Source organism: Apium graveolens, chromosome 4, assembly GCF_009905375.1.
Source record: "Apium graveolens cultivar Ventura chromosome 4, ASM990537v1, whole genome shotgun sequence".
NCBI lineage: Eukaryota > Viridiplantae > Streptophyta > Magnoliopsida > Apiales > Apiaceae > Apium > Apium graveolens.
The window spans coordinates 308,807,837-308,824,339 of NC_133650.1; the positions used below are offsets into that span (position 1 = coordinate 308,807,837).

The 16,503-nt window shown below is 35.6% G+C and overlaps 1 protein-coding gene across 1 annotated transcript; it reads right to left on the minus strand.

Moving 5' to 3' along the window:
* Positions 1 to 1,680: 1,680 nt before the first annotated feature.
* LOC141720094 (uncharacterized) lies at positions 1,681 to 13,213 on the minus strand. The gene is made up of 10 exons (XM_074522450.1): positions 12,671 to 13,213; positions 11,019 to 12,111; positions 10,425 to 10,709; positions 8,916 to 10,313; positions 8,205 to 8,684; positions 6,755 to 7,167; positions 5,488 to 6,589; positions 4,870 to 5,148; positions 3,223 to 4,638; positions 1,681 to 3,024 (listed from the first exon to the last, which is right to left on the minus strand). Exons 1-10 carry the CDS (start codon positions 13,180 to 13,182, stop codon positions 2,575 to 2,577), a joined length of 7,428 nt encoding a protein of 2,475 aa, XP_074378551.1. The 5' UTR covers positions 13,183 to 13,213; the 3' UTR covers positions 1,681 to 2,574.
* Between the last annotated feature and the right edge of the window lie 3,290 nt (positions 13,214 to 16,503).

Sequence of the window (16,503 nt, forward strand, 5' to 3'; positions counted from 1 at the left end):
TAGCAAACCAAATAAAATTATTTTGATCTGTAACTTTGGTTATATCAATAAAATGTATGTATTATGACATCCATACGGTTGGATCAATATAAAATATTTTTAAAATAATCAAAACAACAAATCAGGACTAACCACTAGTTAACGGTAATAGTCAAACTAATACTTGACTGTTAATATAACAAACCAAATAAAATTATTTTGATCTGAAAATTTGGTTATATCATTAAAATATATTTATTTTGACATCCATACGGTTGGATCGATTAGAAATAATTTTAAATAAATCGAGACACCAATACAAGACTAAACATTAGTTACCAAGACTAGTCAAACTAATGTTTGACTATTAAAATAGCAAACCAAATAAAATTATTTTGATCTAAAACTTTGGTTATATCAGTAAAATATATATTTTATGACATCCATACGGTTGGATCGATATAAAATATTTTTAAAATAATCGAAACAACAAATCCGGATTAAACACTAGTTAGCGTTAATAGTCAAACTAATGCTTGACCATAAAATAGAAAATCAAATAAAATTGTTTTTGATGTGAAACATTGGTTATATCATTAAAATATATATTTTATGATATCCATACGGTTGGATCGATGAAAAATATTTTAAAAAAAATCTTAACTAAAATATAATTATGAAGCTACATTTTAAAATTAGAAACTAAAATATAAAATTTCTAAATCACGTCAAAATATATCACATATGGTATGCAAAATGATCGTTGGAAGATAAAAAAAATACAGTGAAGTCGGATTTAAAAAAAAATCATACCTATATAAAAATATTTAGGATATATTCGAATTTTTTTGAATTTTAACGAACGAGTTCGAGCCGAGCCGAGCTCGAGCCGAGCTCGAGCCGAACAACCCAAAGCTCGGCTCGAGCTCGATTTGCTTAACGAACATATTTTTCTGTTCGAGCTCGAGCTCGAGTTCGTTAACGAGCCGAGCCGAACGAGCTCTTAACGAGCCGAGCTCGAGCTTGTTCACGAACAGCTCGGTTCGTGAACAACCCTACTACTGGGCCATTTGAATACTAAAGAGTTTTAGATGACATACTATGTTAGTTCCCAGCGGACCTAGCAATTTTGATATACGACACATATTCGTATTAAATTTAATGAATATTAGTATTTATATTCAAAAATTTGATACACGGATAAAAAAAATCGGAATATAATTATTGTCGGATTTAGCTTTCCGAAATAGATACACGCACGAAATGAAAATACACGTAATAAATAAATAAAAAAATTTCAAAATAATTAATATTTATAATATAATTATATATCATATTTTCATATAAAATAATAAATATGAATATTTTATTTTTATATGACTTCGTACAATTAATTTTGATGATAAACACTTTATGTTTCACTGTACTTCAAGAACATTTCCACTTGTTATAATTATTTTGTATTCTAAACATGTTATATTTTATATTATTTTTGGAATTTGGTACGTTTTATATTCGAAATTTAGTTGTATTCGGAACTTGGTACATTTTTATGACATGAAAAAATCAAATAAACCATTAATTTGGAGACGGAAGAAAATAATAGGACAATGATCCATTTTAAATTTTAATAAGTAAAGAGTGTACATTTAAGATATAACTTTTAAAATTGTCATCAAAGTAAACTCCTATCCCATTCAATGAGGTGAGCGTGAGAGGTCTATTTTTGAAATTGAAAATATAATATTACAAGATGTAACAAGTTGAAAGAGTGAACATACAAATAACAATTGTCTAAATTGGTATGAGGTCTACAACCACATTCGTAATACCGATTTCCTGTGGTGTGTGATAATCCCAATCGCCCCGGACCTTCTCCTCGCCGAGCCCCGGATTCAAACTCCGTTTGGACAGAAATGGTGGCGGCGAGCGGTGTAACTGTAGGGTGGGAACCTACAAAACAGAACCGGGGGAGGTGGCGTCCCCGCGGCACCTTCGGCGTGAGAATAAGAAAGGGTTTTAAGGAGAAAAGGGGCAAAACATGGATTATACGAGTATATCTATGATGTGTACGTGTGTGTATGTAAGTATATGTGAGGGAGAGAGTGTGTAATCTGTAAACTTCCTTCTGCCCTGCCTTTTATAGGCTCCCTACTGGGGTTTAGGGGTTTGTACCTTTTAATCTGAACCGTAGGTGTGTCTTTTGGACTGTAGGGGACGTGGACGTCTGGGATGCGTTAGGGTACTATCAGATCCAGAACGTAGCTGGCCCTTCAAGATTATAGATGAGTACTTTCTGGGCTCTTGTAATTGAGTCCCGAGCCTCTGTTATTGGGCCTGAATTATTATAGGCTATCAGTGTGCCTATATGCACACAATAAGAAGTGATGTTCTACCGACGCTGGCCAATTATAAGGCTCCTTCTCTAATCAACTAATCAACAATGAGAGATCTGCATTCTCTAATCCTTATGTCCTTGTAATTTTTCAGCACTATCTTGTGAAATGGAAGGACGTAAAAGGTTCGGGAACTTCCTCTAACACCTTAACATAAACCGATGGATCACTTGTTGGATCTCTAGCTTTCGAAGATATTTCAGACAGAGGGCATTCTTTGTATGACATGAGCCCCGCACATTTTCACCTTCACTTCTCCACAAGGAACTTTCAGACCTTCACTAGAATAACAGTATAATAGGCTTTGAATTGAAACCTTAACCCTATCTCCGCTTTTTACTGAGATTTTATCTCCTCTGATACATTCTATCTTGGACTGTACTTCACCTACTACATGATATGGCTCATAGATATCGTAGTTCTTTCTCGTGCCCTCTGTTTTGTTAGTAAATACAGCTCTAATGTGAGAATGTGATTCGGTTTTTTTGCATGTATAAACTATCCAAATCGCGATACCTAAGAAGTCATCTTCTGACATTGGTGGAATATCGAAAGAGAGTGTGCCCCCGCTGCTTTTATAGCTGAACCATTCTGCAATTTCCTGGTTTGATAGATGAGCTTTAAATGAAGAGAAGTAGTTTAGTCCTACCTGTAAAATGAAAAAAAAAGTGAAGATTTATAGTGATATGATTCTGTGTAGTTGAGAGTGTTATAACGGAAGCAAGAAAGATTATAATAAACGTAAAGAAAGAAAACAAATAGGCAGCGAGAACCCCCCAAGTCCCAGAGTTGGGGCATTTACCGATTCAAGGCATGTTCTAACAGAGAGAGAAGGAATCACACGAACCTGAAGCAAACTATCAATCATACTGACTTTTAAATTGCTGCTACATCCGATAATATCCAAATGTTTCAGGTCTTTCAAGATAGACAAATCTGGTAGATTTTGTAGGCTGGTGCAACCAAAAACATCAAGTTTCTCAAGATGTGGAGGAAGAAAAGTGAGTGATTGAAGGCTGATGCATCTCTCTAAACACAAGCTTTTCAGCTGTTTCACGCTGGATAAATCAGGTAGCTGTTTTAGGGAAGCATGCTTAAATACCTTCAACTCTTTTAGATTCCGAGGAAGTTCTGGAAAGGAGAGCCCTAAACTTGTACAGTCATTTAATGTAAGATCTTGCAGGTTGATCAGCTTAGAAAGGCTAAGCGGATTGGTTGAGGAGAACGCCTCGCCATCATCAGTAAGATGTAACCTTACCAAGGAAGACAAATTTGAAATAACAGTCTCGCATAATCTTAGATTACATTTCAGACTTAATTCTTCCGGATTCAAATTTTTCACCATATCAGGTAAATCAGTTCTAATCATGCTCACTTCATCGAGAGATAACATGGCCACTGATGTGAGATTCCCGATACTATTGGGCAGATTTTTGAGCTTCCTGCACAAACTCAAATCCAAAACTTGTAACCTACTCAGTTGTCCAATAGAATCAGGTAACTCTTCAATTGCTGTACCATATGCACTAAGCACTTCTAAGCTTTGCATTTTTCCCATTTCCTCGGGCAATTGCTCTAGCTTTGAACAGCAGTACAGATTTAACTTTTTAAGCAACTTTAGGTTCTGCATGCTATTTGGGAGACTAATAAGGTATTTGCAGTTAAACAAATCCAGTTCAACTAATTTACTCAGGCATCCGATTGAATCGGGTAGTTCTTGAATTGCAGTACAACTTGCATCAAACGCCCTTAAGCATTCCATATTCCCCAGTTGCTCAGGTAACTTTCTAAGCTTCTTGCAACTGACCAATTTTAATTCAGCCAGTTTCGTCAGGTAAACAATTGAATCTGGAAGTTGCTCAATTGCCGTATGACTTGCATTTAACATCTTTAAACCTTTCATATCACCCAACTGATCTGGAAGCTGATTCAAATTTCTGCAATTACCCAAATCTAAACATCCCAAGTTCTTCAGCTGTTTGATAGGCTCTGGCAGTCTTGCCAGGCTATGGCAATCGCGCAAATCCAAATGGCTTAATTTAAATAATTGTCCAATTGGATGAGGCAGTTCTGTCAATTGGCTACATTCAGACAAATCCAAATGACTCAAATTAGTCAAATGTACAATTGATGGGTGCACTTTTTGTAGACTTCTGCAACCACGAAAGTTTAACTTTTCAATCAATTTTAAATCTCTGAAGTCAGGGGTTGATTTCAGATTCTTTGAGTAGTTGACATTGATAATCTTCAAGCTCTTTAGAGGCTGTATTAAAGAGAACAAAAGTCAGCACAGCGAGAATGCTTGAGGTACACACCTGAATCTTACTACTATTCGATATATCAGAAAAAATTTATAATGCTCTCCATAATATAGGCCTTGCAACTTTTATTTCAATGTCAATACATTCTTGTTAGTGCTTTTTTTTCATTTAAAAAGATCAAATTTATACGAAAATATAACAGACACGAGTGAGTATTTGTGTCGGTTTCATACCATAGCATCCTTCCACAATGTCTTGAATCCGCTGCATGGCATGTTTAAGGATATGAGTTTTTGAGGACAAAAACTGGAAGGTAAATGTGTCCAGCTACAATAAGACCATCTGATGCACCTTAACTCTCGAAATGAGTTTTTCAAGTCTCCCTTGATATCACTTGCATCAATTATTTCAAGCAACCTCAAGTTGGGCAGCCTATCAAAGAAATTGGCTGTCATTTGTTTTTTTACAGACATTGTTAAGTCTATGACAAGACCTTCAATTTCTTCGATTCCCTGTTTGGATCATGGAGGAAAAGAAAGATGAGACTAAAATAAAAATCTTCTACTTAGACACTGAGAGATCCTGACATCAGACAAGCTTTGTTTGAATATTGCCTCAGTAATCGCAAAAACTGATCTTATGGCATAAATCGTTCCCAGAATAAATTGCAGCACTGATTTTATGACGAGCATTATCTTTTCCATAAAAGTTTGCATTTCAGTTTTTGATTTATAGCCTATATACAGGCCTGATTCTGTAAGAACCAGCTTCTTTATTTAGATAACTAATTAGGTTTTTATGACATGCTGCAAAAATGAAAACTGCAGTTGACTGTAAAAGTTTTCTGTTACCTTTCGATTTTGCAGAAGGTCACTTGCATTTGCAGGACACAAGTACAAATGCTTGGATTCTTCGCGCATAACTTTCTTTCCCACGTCTTGTATAAGATTATGCATCTGAAACTTATTATTATCATCAACTGTTAATAGACATCTTTCTAATAAGATAGGTATTCCTACATCTGGAAAAAAATTACAAGATTTGAATATATGAACCGCCTCATCTTTATCCTTCCCAATGAAGAAGAATACAATATCAAGGAATATTGCTTTCTCGATTTCATCTAGTTCATCGTAGCTCAGTTGAAGGATTTTCAATATCTCTTTCTCAGGAATAATTCGGACTTTTTCAAGCTTTTCTTTCCAGAATGACACTTGAGTCCTACCACGCAAAGATGAGCCCAACACCTTAAGAGCTAAAGGAAGACCTCCGGCATAAGTTACAAAGCTTACTGAGAGCTCTCTATAAAACTCAGGTGGCGTTGATCTTCCAAAGGCATGATAGCAGAAGAGCTGTAATGAATCAATTGATCCCAATTTCTTCACCATGTAAATATCTACATGAGATAAATCTATTTTTCTTTTAATAGGAAGGTTTGCATCTCTCGTTGTAATCATAATTCTACTTCCAGCTGATAACAAGCTGCAAAGCTTTGCTAAAAAAATGGAAGAGCTTGATTGGTCTAAATCATCGAGAACAATGAGAGCTTTCTTAGAACTAAGAACTTGTGTCAATTTTGTGATTCCAGTTGCAACATCATAGACCTTATACTCCTTCTTTCTGAGAAGCACGGTCAATAGTTGCTTGAGTAGAGGAAGTGCAGAAGGAGGACGATCTCCATTTGAAAACTGCTTAAGATTTTCAAGAAAGCAGCTGACATCAAACATATTGGAATACTTGTTGTAGAAAGCTTTGGCAACTGTAGTTTTCCCGATGCCCCCAATCCCACATATACCAAGGGCACGAACATCGTCTGATTGCAGGCTTAGTTTCTGATATATATCTTCAACAGCAGAATCTATTCCAAATAGATATTCTTCAAGGTACAATACCTTTTTACAAGCTTGTCGTGCCACATTCTCCACAATTTTTTGAATAGTGTCTGATTCATTCCTGTTTCAATAAAAAATACAGAACTGAAATTTGAATTGCAGAAGTAATCTTCACCAGCATTCATGTCTCCAAGAAATCAATGAGAATGCATGTTATATTTGCAAGAGATATTTCATTAATGATAACAAGAAAACAAGTAGCAATCTATGGGATAAAAGGACTTACTCATTAGCATTTTCTTTCAGATGGTATCCTGATAGCTCCGCGATCTTAGCAAGAGCAGATTTCCATTTCTCAATCATATCAACAGAGTAATACTTCTTATGTCTTTCAAGAGCTTCTCCGAAACTCCCTTTCTGGTAACGTACAGATGACGGATCAACATAGTAAAAAACAGGAACAATCTGATTCTCTGTTCTTTTGCTATTAAGGATGGCTAGGAGCTCATTAAGACACCATGAAGAATAAGCATAGTTCTTCGAGAGAACAACTAAAAACATCTTTGAATCATGAATTGCTTTAAGCAGTCCTTTTGAAATTTCTTCACCCTTCTCAAGTTCAGGATCATCCATGAAGGTTATAACTTCTGCTTGAACCAAATCTGAATAAAGACGTGCAGTAAAGTTTTCTCGAGTGTCCTTACCATAAAAGCTTAGAAAGACATCCCAACACGATGGAGACGAAGAAGAGGGAGAAGAACAAGGGGTAGTTAATTGATTACTTGTGGAAGCCATAGAAGAAGGTTAGTTAGAAAAAATGTGAGAATGATTGTATATGCAGCACTCAGAATTACTAGCAATTTCAAAAGTCAATGTTTTTCGGAAGAAAATACAAAAATTCTATGTGTTTTTTTTCTGAAAATAGTATAAGATGAAAGTTGGAAGTCAAAAGAACACAAATGACAAAACAAGTATAGCCTAAATCATCTAATATTCCACCAGCACTTGCATAAAACTTTAAACGGAAATGAAGTAGAGGAAGAACGACAACGAGCAGTTAATCGATTACTTGAGGGAAGCCATGGAAGAAGGATAGTAGGTTAAACCAATGAAGGATGCATTCTTTTGTTAATACTGAAGTTATCTGCAGATGAAGTCAATAGATGAACACTATATTTCTACAACTTGTTCTAATTTTCTACAACTTGTATATTTCTAAAACGTTGAACTTCGACACCAACATTAATCATAGTATAGAGTACACTTTGAAACGAAATCTTAATTTTGTCTCCACTTCTTATTTGTGCTGTGAAAAGAACTGTCTAAATTTCATTTCAGTGGGCATTTTAGTCCCGACTGTTTTGTGATCCTGATTCCGCTTATCTGCAGTGGAGAGGGTCAACATTATATTTGTGCTACTTGTTCCACTTCTCCATTAAAAATTCATCCAAATTTCATTGAACATGCCCTGATTAAAACTGTTCATCTTGACAAATGTATGTGACAAGAAACACACTGCAATCAGTTATAATATTATCAAAACTGAAATGAGGTCTACGTCTGACATCAATATCTTAACACATGATGATGCCTAGCTGAAACAGCAGATAAGCACAAATGAAGTACATAAATACTGTAAAGTAACTGATCCCACTAAAACCTTAAGGTATGAGAGGAAGGCCCGAACAGGATCTTATACTATTCAACAAATACAACCAAAACTACAGTTCCTAAGCTCTATCAATCAAGCTTTTCAAAACAGAGGGGAAATCAGGGGTGATGGTTGTTTTTTGTATCACATTGGCCGCACACATCTCCACCATTACTTCTTCAAAAGGAAGTTCTTTTTCGCCACTGAAACCATATAACTTCCTTGAAAATGAAACCTCGATTCTATCTCCACTTGTTATTGAGAATTTATCTATACTAATGCACTTTACTAGACAAAATACCTCTTCCCATCCGATACAAAACACAGGGATCCAATAGTACTTTGTTAGACCACTTGTTTTGTTAGTAACAACAGCTTTTATGTTAAAACGATTATAGTTTTTGGATTTGAAAAGAACCCAGATTGCAAGACCTAAGAAGCTATCTCCCAAGAGGGGTGGGATATCAAAAGAGAGTGTACGTGCACCGCTTTGGTAGCTGAACCATTCTGGCCTCTCAAAGTTTGTTAGACGATCTTTAAATAATGAGAAGAACTGTCGTTTCACCTGTGATAAATAAGATGTTGTCAAATTTATAAAGTGTGATTGTGGATCATTGAGAGAGAGAGAGAGAGCGAGAGGGGGAGAGAGGGAGAGAGAGAGAGAGAGAGAGGGGGGGGGACAGAGGGAGAGAGAGAGGGAGAGAGGGAGGGAGAGAGAGAGAGAGAGAGAGAGAGAGAGAGAGAGAGAGAGAGAGAGAGAGAGAGAGAGAGAGAGAGAGATCAAACAGAAACAAACCTGAACGAAAAACTGTTCCAGCCCATCCAATTGGCAGCTCCTACCAAAACTCAAGCCTACCAATTCCTTCAACATTGACATATCTGGTAATTCTTGTAGCCTTCTGCAATCATTAACGGTAAGTGATTGAAGATGAGGAGGAAGTAGAGGAAGTGATTCAAGGCTGACAAAATCTAATATAACCAGACTCTTCAACTGTCTCAAGCAGGATAAATCGGGAAGATGCACCAATGTTGCATGGTGCCATAGGCATAATTGTGTAAGATTAAGAGGAAGTTCTGGAAACGATGATCCAAAACTTGGACAGTAATAAAGTTCGAGAGACTGCAGCTTGTCAAGCTTGGACAGACTAAATGGTTTGGTTGAAGATATACTCCCACCTTCATCGCGAAGAAGTAACTGTTCCAGACAAGGGAAACTAAGAATTGTAGGCAACCATAATCTTATATCACAACTCAGAGTTAAACCAACCAATTTCATATTCTTCACCGTATTGGGCAAACAAATCATACAGTTGTCCGCTTGGGCAATATATAAGTGTGTAAGTGATGCAAGATTCCATACACTGTCTGGAACATATTTAAGATTCCTGCAGAAACCCAAACCCAACACTCGTAACCTACTCAGTAGGCCAACTGAAGATGGTACTTCTTCAATAGCTGAACGAGATGCATCAAGCTCTTCTAAGCATTGCATCTTCCCCAATTCCTCAGGCAACCGTTCCAGCTTCAAACAGTCTTGCAGATTTAGCACTTGAAGCATCTGGAGCTTCCATAAGCTACTCGGAAGATTTCTAAGGTTTATGCAGCAACTCAGATCCAGTATTTCCAGATTAATAAGGTGTACAAATGAATCAGGGAGTTCTTCAATTGCACTCCCACTTACATGAATTGTCCTTAAGCCTTCCATATTCCCAATCTGTTCAGGCAACTTTCTAAGCTTCTTGCAACACTCCAATTTCAAATCAATCAATTCCTTTAGCTGAGTAACAGAATCAGGTAGTTCTTCAATTGCAGTGAAACCTGCCTCGAGCAACTTTAACCGTTTCATATCACCCAATTGCTTAGGCAATCGTCTTAGATTGCTACAAAGACCCAACCATAAATAGCCCATATGATCCCATTGTATTGTTGGTTGCGGTGATCGTTTCACAAAGCTATACAAATGATCCAATATAGTAATTTGTTCAACTGATTCAGGCAACTCTTTCAACTGGAAGCAATCCTCCAAATTTAAAACATACAAACCAGATAATTTTCTAATCGACGGATGGACTTTTAGCAGATTTCCACAACCATTAAAGTATAACTCCTCAACAAATTTTGAATTTTCGAAGTTGGGTGTTTCTTTCAAGTTCACAGAGTAACTGACATCTATAACCTTCAGCCTCTTGAAAGACTATTTTAAAGAACACACAAGACACAAGTTAGCCAATCCAATTTTTTTCTAAAATGAACAGCATTTTATGTAAATATACTTCTTATACGAGTTTCACTTTCTTATTCGTACCTTCCTATCATTCCACAATAAGTTGAAACCGCTGAATTGCATTTGAAGACAGACAAGGTTTGGTGGCCGAAAACTAGAAGGTAACTGTGTCCACGTACAATGATTCCAATAAATGCATCGTAATTCTTGAAATGAATTCTTGAAACGTCCCTTAATGTTAATGCCAGGAGCGCCAAATATCTCAAGTAACCTTAATTTGGGAAAATTTTCAAATATTTGAGAATTGATATTTTTCTCTGTTGATTGAGTTAAATCTATAACAAGACCTTCAATTTCGTCTGATTTCTGTATTCAAAGAAAATTAAACATAAGAATTTAATAATTAGGATGATGACTACTTTTTTAACCAACCGACCTATGTTACTCGGACTCTTCATTTTACCTTCGAGTAGCCGTGTTGGACACTCGACACTTGGACATGGACAACCGGACTCGGACACTTATTTTAGGCAAAAAACATGTATATTTTTCAAAAACTTGTCGAGTCCGATACTTGGACACGTGTCCATGTCGGACACTTCTAGCCGAGTCCGAGTAACATCTATGAGTACACAAATTTGGGTAAACTAAACTCAGTATATGCATTTTAATTACCTCTTGATTTTGCAATTCTTCCCATGCATTTTCTCGCAAGAACAAATGCTTGCTTTTGGCAAGTTTCCTTCCCATCTCTTGTAGAAGGTCATGCATCTGAAACTTACTGCTGTCATCAATTGTTAGTAGACATCTTTCTAATAAAATTTGTATTCCAACTTCTGGATGGAAATCGCAAGATCTGAAAATCTCAACAGCATCACGCTTGTGCTTTCCCACGAAGAAGAATGCAATATCAAGAAAAATTGATTTCATTGTCTCATCACCTAACTCATTGTAACTCAGTTGAAGAATTTCCAGTATCTCGTTCTCTGGTATTCTTCGAACTTTTTCAAGTTTGGCTTTCCAGAATGACTCATCTTGAGTTCTTCCGCACAAAGATGAACCCAACACTTTGAGAGCTAATGGAATCCCTCCGGCATAAGTTACAAAGTTTACTGAGAGCTCTCTTAAACTAGGAGGAGGCGTTGATTTTCTAAAGGCATGATTACTAAAGAGTTCCAACGAATCAACTAATCCTAATTTCTTCACCATGTACATATCTACTTCTGATATATCCATTTTTAACTGATTTAGCATGTTTAGATCTCTTGTTGTAATTATAATTCTACTTCCTGCTGAAAAAAAGCTGCAAAGCCTTAATAGAAATTCTGAATAGCTTGGTTGGTCCAAATCATCCAGAACAATTAAAGCTTTCTTGGTGGAAAGAATTCGTTTCAATTTTTTAAAACCGCTCTCAGCATCAATGACCTTATAATCTTTGTTTCTGAGAAACCCATTTAGAACTTGATTAAGTAAAGGAATCAAAGGACTACTTCCAAGTGAATGTTGTTTAACATTTTCAACAAAGCAGCTAATATCAAATATGTTGTAATATTTGTTATAGAAAGTTTTAGCCGTTGTTGTTTTCCCAATTCCGCCCATCCCACATATCCCAATGGCACGAACATCATTGGATTCAATTCTTAGTTTCTGATATATCTCTTCAACAGCATAATCTATCCCAAACAGATTTTCTTCGAGGTGTAATACCCTTGTAGAGACTCGTTGTGCCACGTTTTCTACAATTTTTTTAATGGTTTCCGCTTCATTCCTGTTTTTAATAAGAAAATGCATACTATAAAATTGTAATAACAATATTGAATTGTAAGTTTATGCATATGGCTTACTTATCATTGCTCTAGAATTCATGTCCCCTAGAAACTAAAAAATTTGGATCAGATACTAATAACTATAACGAACAGAAGTAATGAGCAAAGCCAGACATTTTTATTCCAACTTGCCTCAGATTGTAGTATACGATCCAGTTGGGGCCTGGTTCTAAAACCTTTTAGAGGAAAGCCAGACGAAGACCCCAGCTGAACTGGATCTTATATTATATTCTAACACCTAGTTTTAATACTGCAACTACTGTTATATAACCCATTTGGGAAACTGGATTTCATTTGAAATTCTGTATTTCATCAAATAAGCTGTTTGAGAATTTGGATTTGGATTTCATTTGAAATTCAGTACATTCAAATATTAGTATAAACATGAGAATTTGAAACGACAACTCAAATCCTGTCATTTGAAATCCCTCATTTGAAATAAAATGCAAGTTTTAAAACGCCCTCTAAGTTAAACGTAGGCAACAAACAGAGTGAACTTACTCATTTGCATGTTTCTTCAGATGGTATCCAGATATCTCTGCAATTTGAGCCAGAGCAGATTTCCACTTGTCGATCATATCATTATCATCATAGTAACGCGTCTTATGAACTTGAAAAGCTTCTCCAAAGCTTCCTTTCTGGTGCCGTAATTCTAATGGATCAACATAGTAGAATACAGGAACAACATGGTTCTGTTGTCCCATGCATTTAAGAATCTCTACGAGCTCGTTAAGGCACCAACTTGAACGAGCATAGTTCTCCGATATAACTACCACAAACATTTTTGAACGTTGAATTGCTTCAAGTAGTCCTGATGAAATTTCTCGACCCTTTTCAAGTTGAGGATCATCCATGAAAGTTCGAATATCAGCTTGATCCAAAGCAGAGTAAAGATGTGAAATGAAGTTTCGACGAGTGTCCTTACCGTAAAAGCTCAAGAACACGTCCCAACTAGACGGAGAAGAAAAAGAAGAAGAAGAGACAGTTAATTCAAGATTACTAGTTGTAGCCATGGAATTAAAAATGATAGCTAGAAAAATTCAAGTAATGGTTTTAGTTTTAGCTTGTGAAGTTTCTTTTGATAAATATCTTATTTTTAACATTCGGAGTTAAAGGTTTGACTTTTATACTGCTGTCCGAACGACGAATTTGCCTAAATCAAACGTGTTTGACTTTTCCTTCCTTCTTTTTCATCAGTCACAAAGTACGGTTTCTTTATTTTTTAATACATGACGCACATATTTATTTAAATTTGGTTGACTACATAGCTAAAATTATTTTTTTTTAAAATTATTTTTTTATTAAAAATATGATAACAAAAATTTTATTCACAAAAAAAAAATCGGAAAAAATTATTTTAACTATATAATCAAACCTCCTAAATATGTGTGTCAGAAAGTAATACGTCATATATTAAAAAAGCAGAGGGGTAGTGGTTTGTACGTATTTATATTATGATTTTTCTGTCGTGGGCACAAATAAATGCAGAAATTTATAAATTTTGACCATTTTAATTGGTACAGTTTTTTGTGTATGCAGTGGATCCACCACTATTAAAAAGAAGGAACCAATAAAAATGAGTTAAAATTATGAATTTTCGCATTTATTGTATGAACATGAGAATATGTTAGAAAATTGGTTTAAATTTTTGAGAAACTTAAAATTTTCAGTTTGATTTATTTTTAGTCTTACATAGAAGTCAGAGATCAAATAATTCAAATTTAAACAAGTATTCTTAAAATTTAGTAGAGTAGGACGTCATATTTATGAATCTCGGAGTGAAGTACATAATGAAAATTAGAAACTCCAAAAATTACTCAATTACTCAATTTTAAAGATGTAACAAGAGGGGTCTTGCACCAAAATGCCCATCATTTTGAAAACTCTGCCCAAAATACCCATTGGCGGGATGTTCCGCCTTTTTTACCCACTGAATACGCATGTGGGGGATGCGGATTTAGTTTTTAAAATTTTAACAAAGACTACGCATGTTCAACATGCGTATTCTTTGTTAAAATTTAAAAGGCTGAATACGCATCCCTGAAATGCGTATTTCGTGGCTATTTTGGGCGGTTCATACGCATCTGGGCATTTTGGGCAGTTGAAGGTGGAAAGTGGTGTATTTTGGGCATTCTTTCTAACGGGGTATGATAAAAATTAGAAACTCCAAAAATTACTCAATTTTAAAGATGCAGCATAATAGAACCCATTTCTCAGTTTAGAAAAATGTTAGATTACCAAAAACGATTCCCAAAATCGTTCCCGAATAATGAGTTGTCAACCTGCTATTAGATATACACTCATAAATGAAATGGGTTTCTCGTGTATTAATATGAATTTCATAAATTAAAAAATGACGCGTGTAATTTTGGGAACGTTTTTGAAAAACTCTTTCGAAACCTAGCATTTCTCGTAAGTTTATAACCTCCAACAAAACACATGCATACCAAAAGAAATGATAAAACATGCAAGAACATAATCAGAGATTACATGAAAAGATGCATCAAAGATTGTAAACTTAATCCATTAAATCTGACAGAAAGCAATCCTCTAATCAACATCAATGCAAACATAACTACAATATTACCATAATAAGTAAACAAACTAGCGTTCCTCTGCATATCAGATGTTACTGAGGGACATAAGAAATTGCCAGAAGTATGCAAAGATAATCTTCAAATTCATGAACTGCTGCTGTGAGTTGTGGTGGTGCACCTGGTGTATCTTCTAAACATTCACGAATAACGGTACCAGCTGCTGAGGCCATGGCATTAGCGCTACTTAGGGGTGTAATCGAGCCGAGCCGATCCGAATACTGTCAGCTCAGGCTCGGCTCGAGCTCGATTAAAATAGTTCAGGTTTGAGCTCGAACTCGATCGAACCTTTAATTTCAAGTTCGAAACTCGGCTCGTAAAAAGTTCGGGAGGCTCGAGTTCGGCTCGAAATCTCGAATTAATTCACTGAATATTAACAAAAAATTCGAAATATGATCGGTTCGGCTCGATAAAAATAAATAATATATAACAAATATTAAATATTTACATAAAAATATATTTATAATAAAAAAATTTAAAAATAATAGAAGTTCGATAAGGCTCGCGAACCTTACGAGCCGAATAATTTGAAGCTCGAGCTCGCCTCGGTTAAAAATTCGAAAAGCTCGAGCTCGAGTTCGGCTCGATTATTTTCAAGCCGAATTCGAATTTTTTACAAACCGAGCTCAAATATCTCACGAACAGTTTGACTCGTTTACACCATTAGCGCTACTAAAGTCGTGTACACCGAAATATAACTTGCAGTTTTTAAGGCTAGACAATGCAGAATGATAATCCTCCAAGCATGCATCATACTGATACTTTGTTTTATTATTGGCTTTGTCGTGATCAAGCTTTCTGATGAGATTCAGCGATTTATAGATCTTTTGTAATGCTGCATCTGTCGCGATTTTCCCCAGGCCAGTACGATCAGCATTGACGGAGTGGTTGAGAACTTGTTGACAGAGAGTCTGGTTGGTTGCGGCTGGGGGAGCAAATAAAATTGATTAAGGCCCCGTTTGGTATTGCTGTTGCAGACAGCTGCAACCATTTTTTGCTAAATTTTAAAAACTGTTGTATGGAGAAGCGCTTTTGGTCTAAAAGCTGCTGTTAACAAAAACATGTCCCCCGTGCTTTTGGAAAAGCTGTTTTCAGCTTTTGCAGGAAGTAGCTATCAATTTAACCATCAAACCTTCTCAAAAACATTATTTTTACATATTATATTTCAAAATATACATAAATTAAAAAAATTACCTAACAAGAATATTTCTAGGGAACACCTTTCACAATCCCTGGAGAGATGGTTCACTAATAGACCGACATCTAATTTTCCTGACAGCGTACCAACACTTTTTCTGACAGCACAACAGTTTTCAACAACACTCGTAAACGGAGCCTAAGGCTTGATCAGCTGATGCAGTTGTGATTAGTGATGCAGCAGCTAGTAGTAACAGAGGTAGCAACTTGAAAGTATAAGAAAAGGCCATTTCTGTTTCTCTTTTTTTTAGAATAATTGTTTTGATTTGTTTACAGTAGCAGTAGTATCATTATATTATAATATAGTGTATCAGAGGCAAATTTTTAGGTCATTAGGACAGAGATATGTGATTTCCGATCAATCTGGGATACTTTCTGTTCTTTCCGGAGATAAATAAATTTTAAATTTTATATTTAACCTCCAATTATAAATTATTTTACCATAATTATCAATATATGTTATGCATTTCCTAATACATATTATGTAATTTACATGTCTTGGAAGTAGGAAGCTTAGCTTAGAGAGCAAAACATGGATTTTAT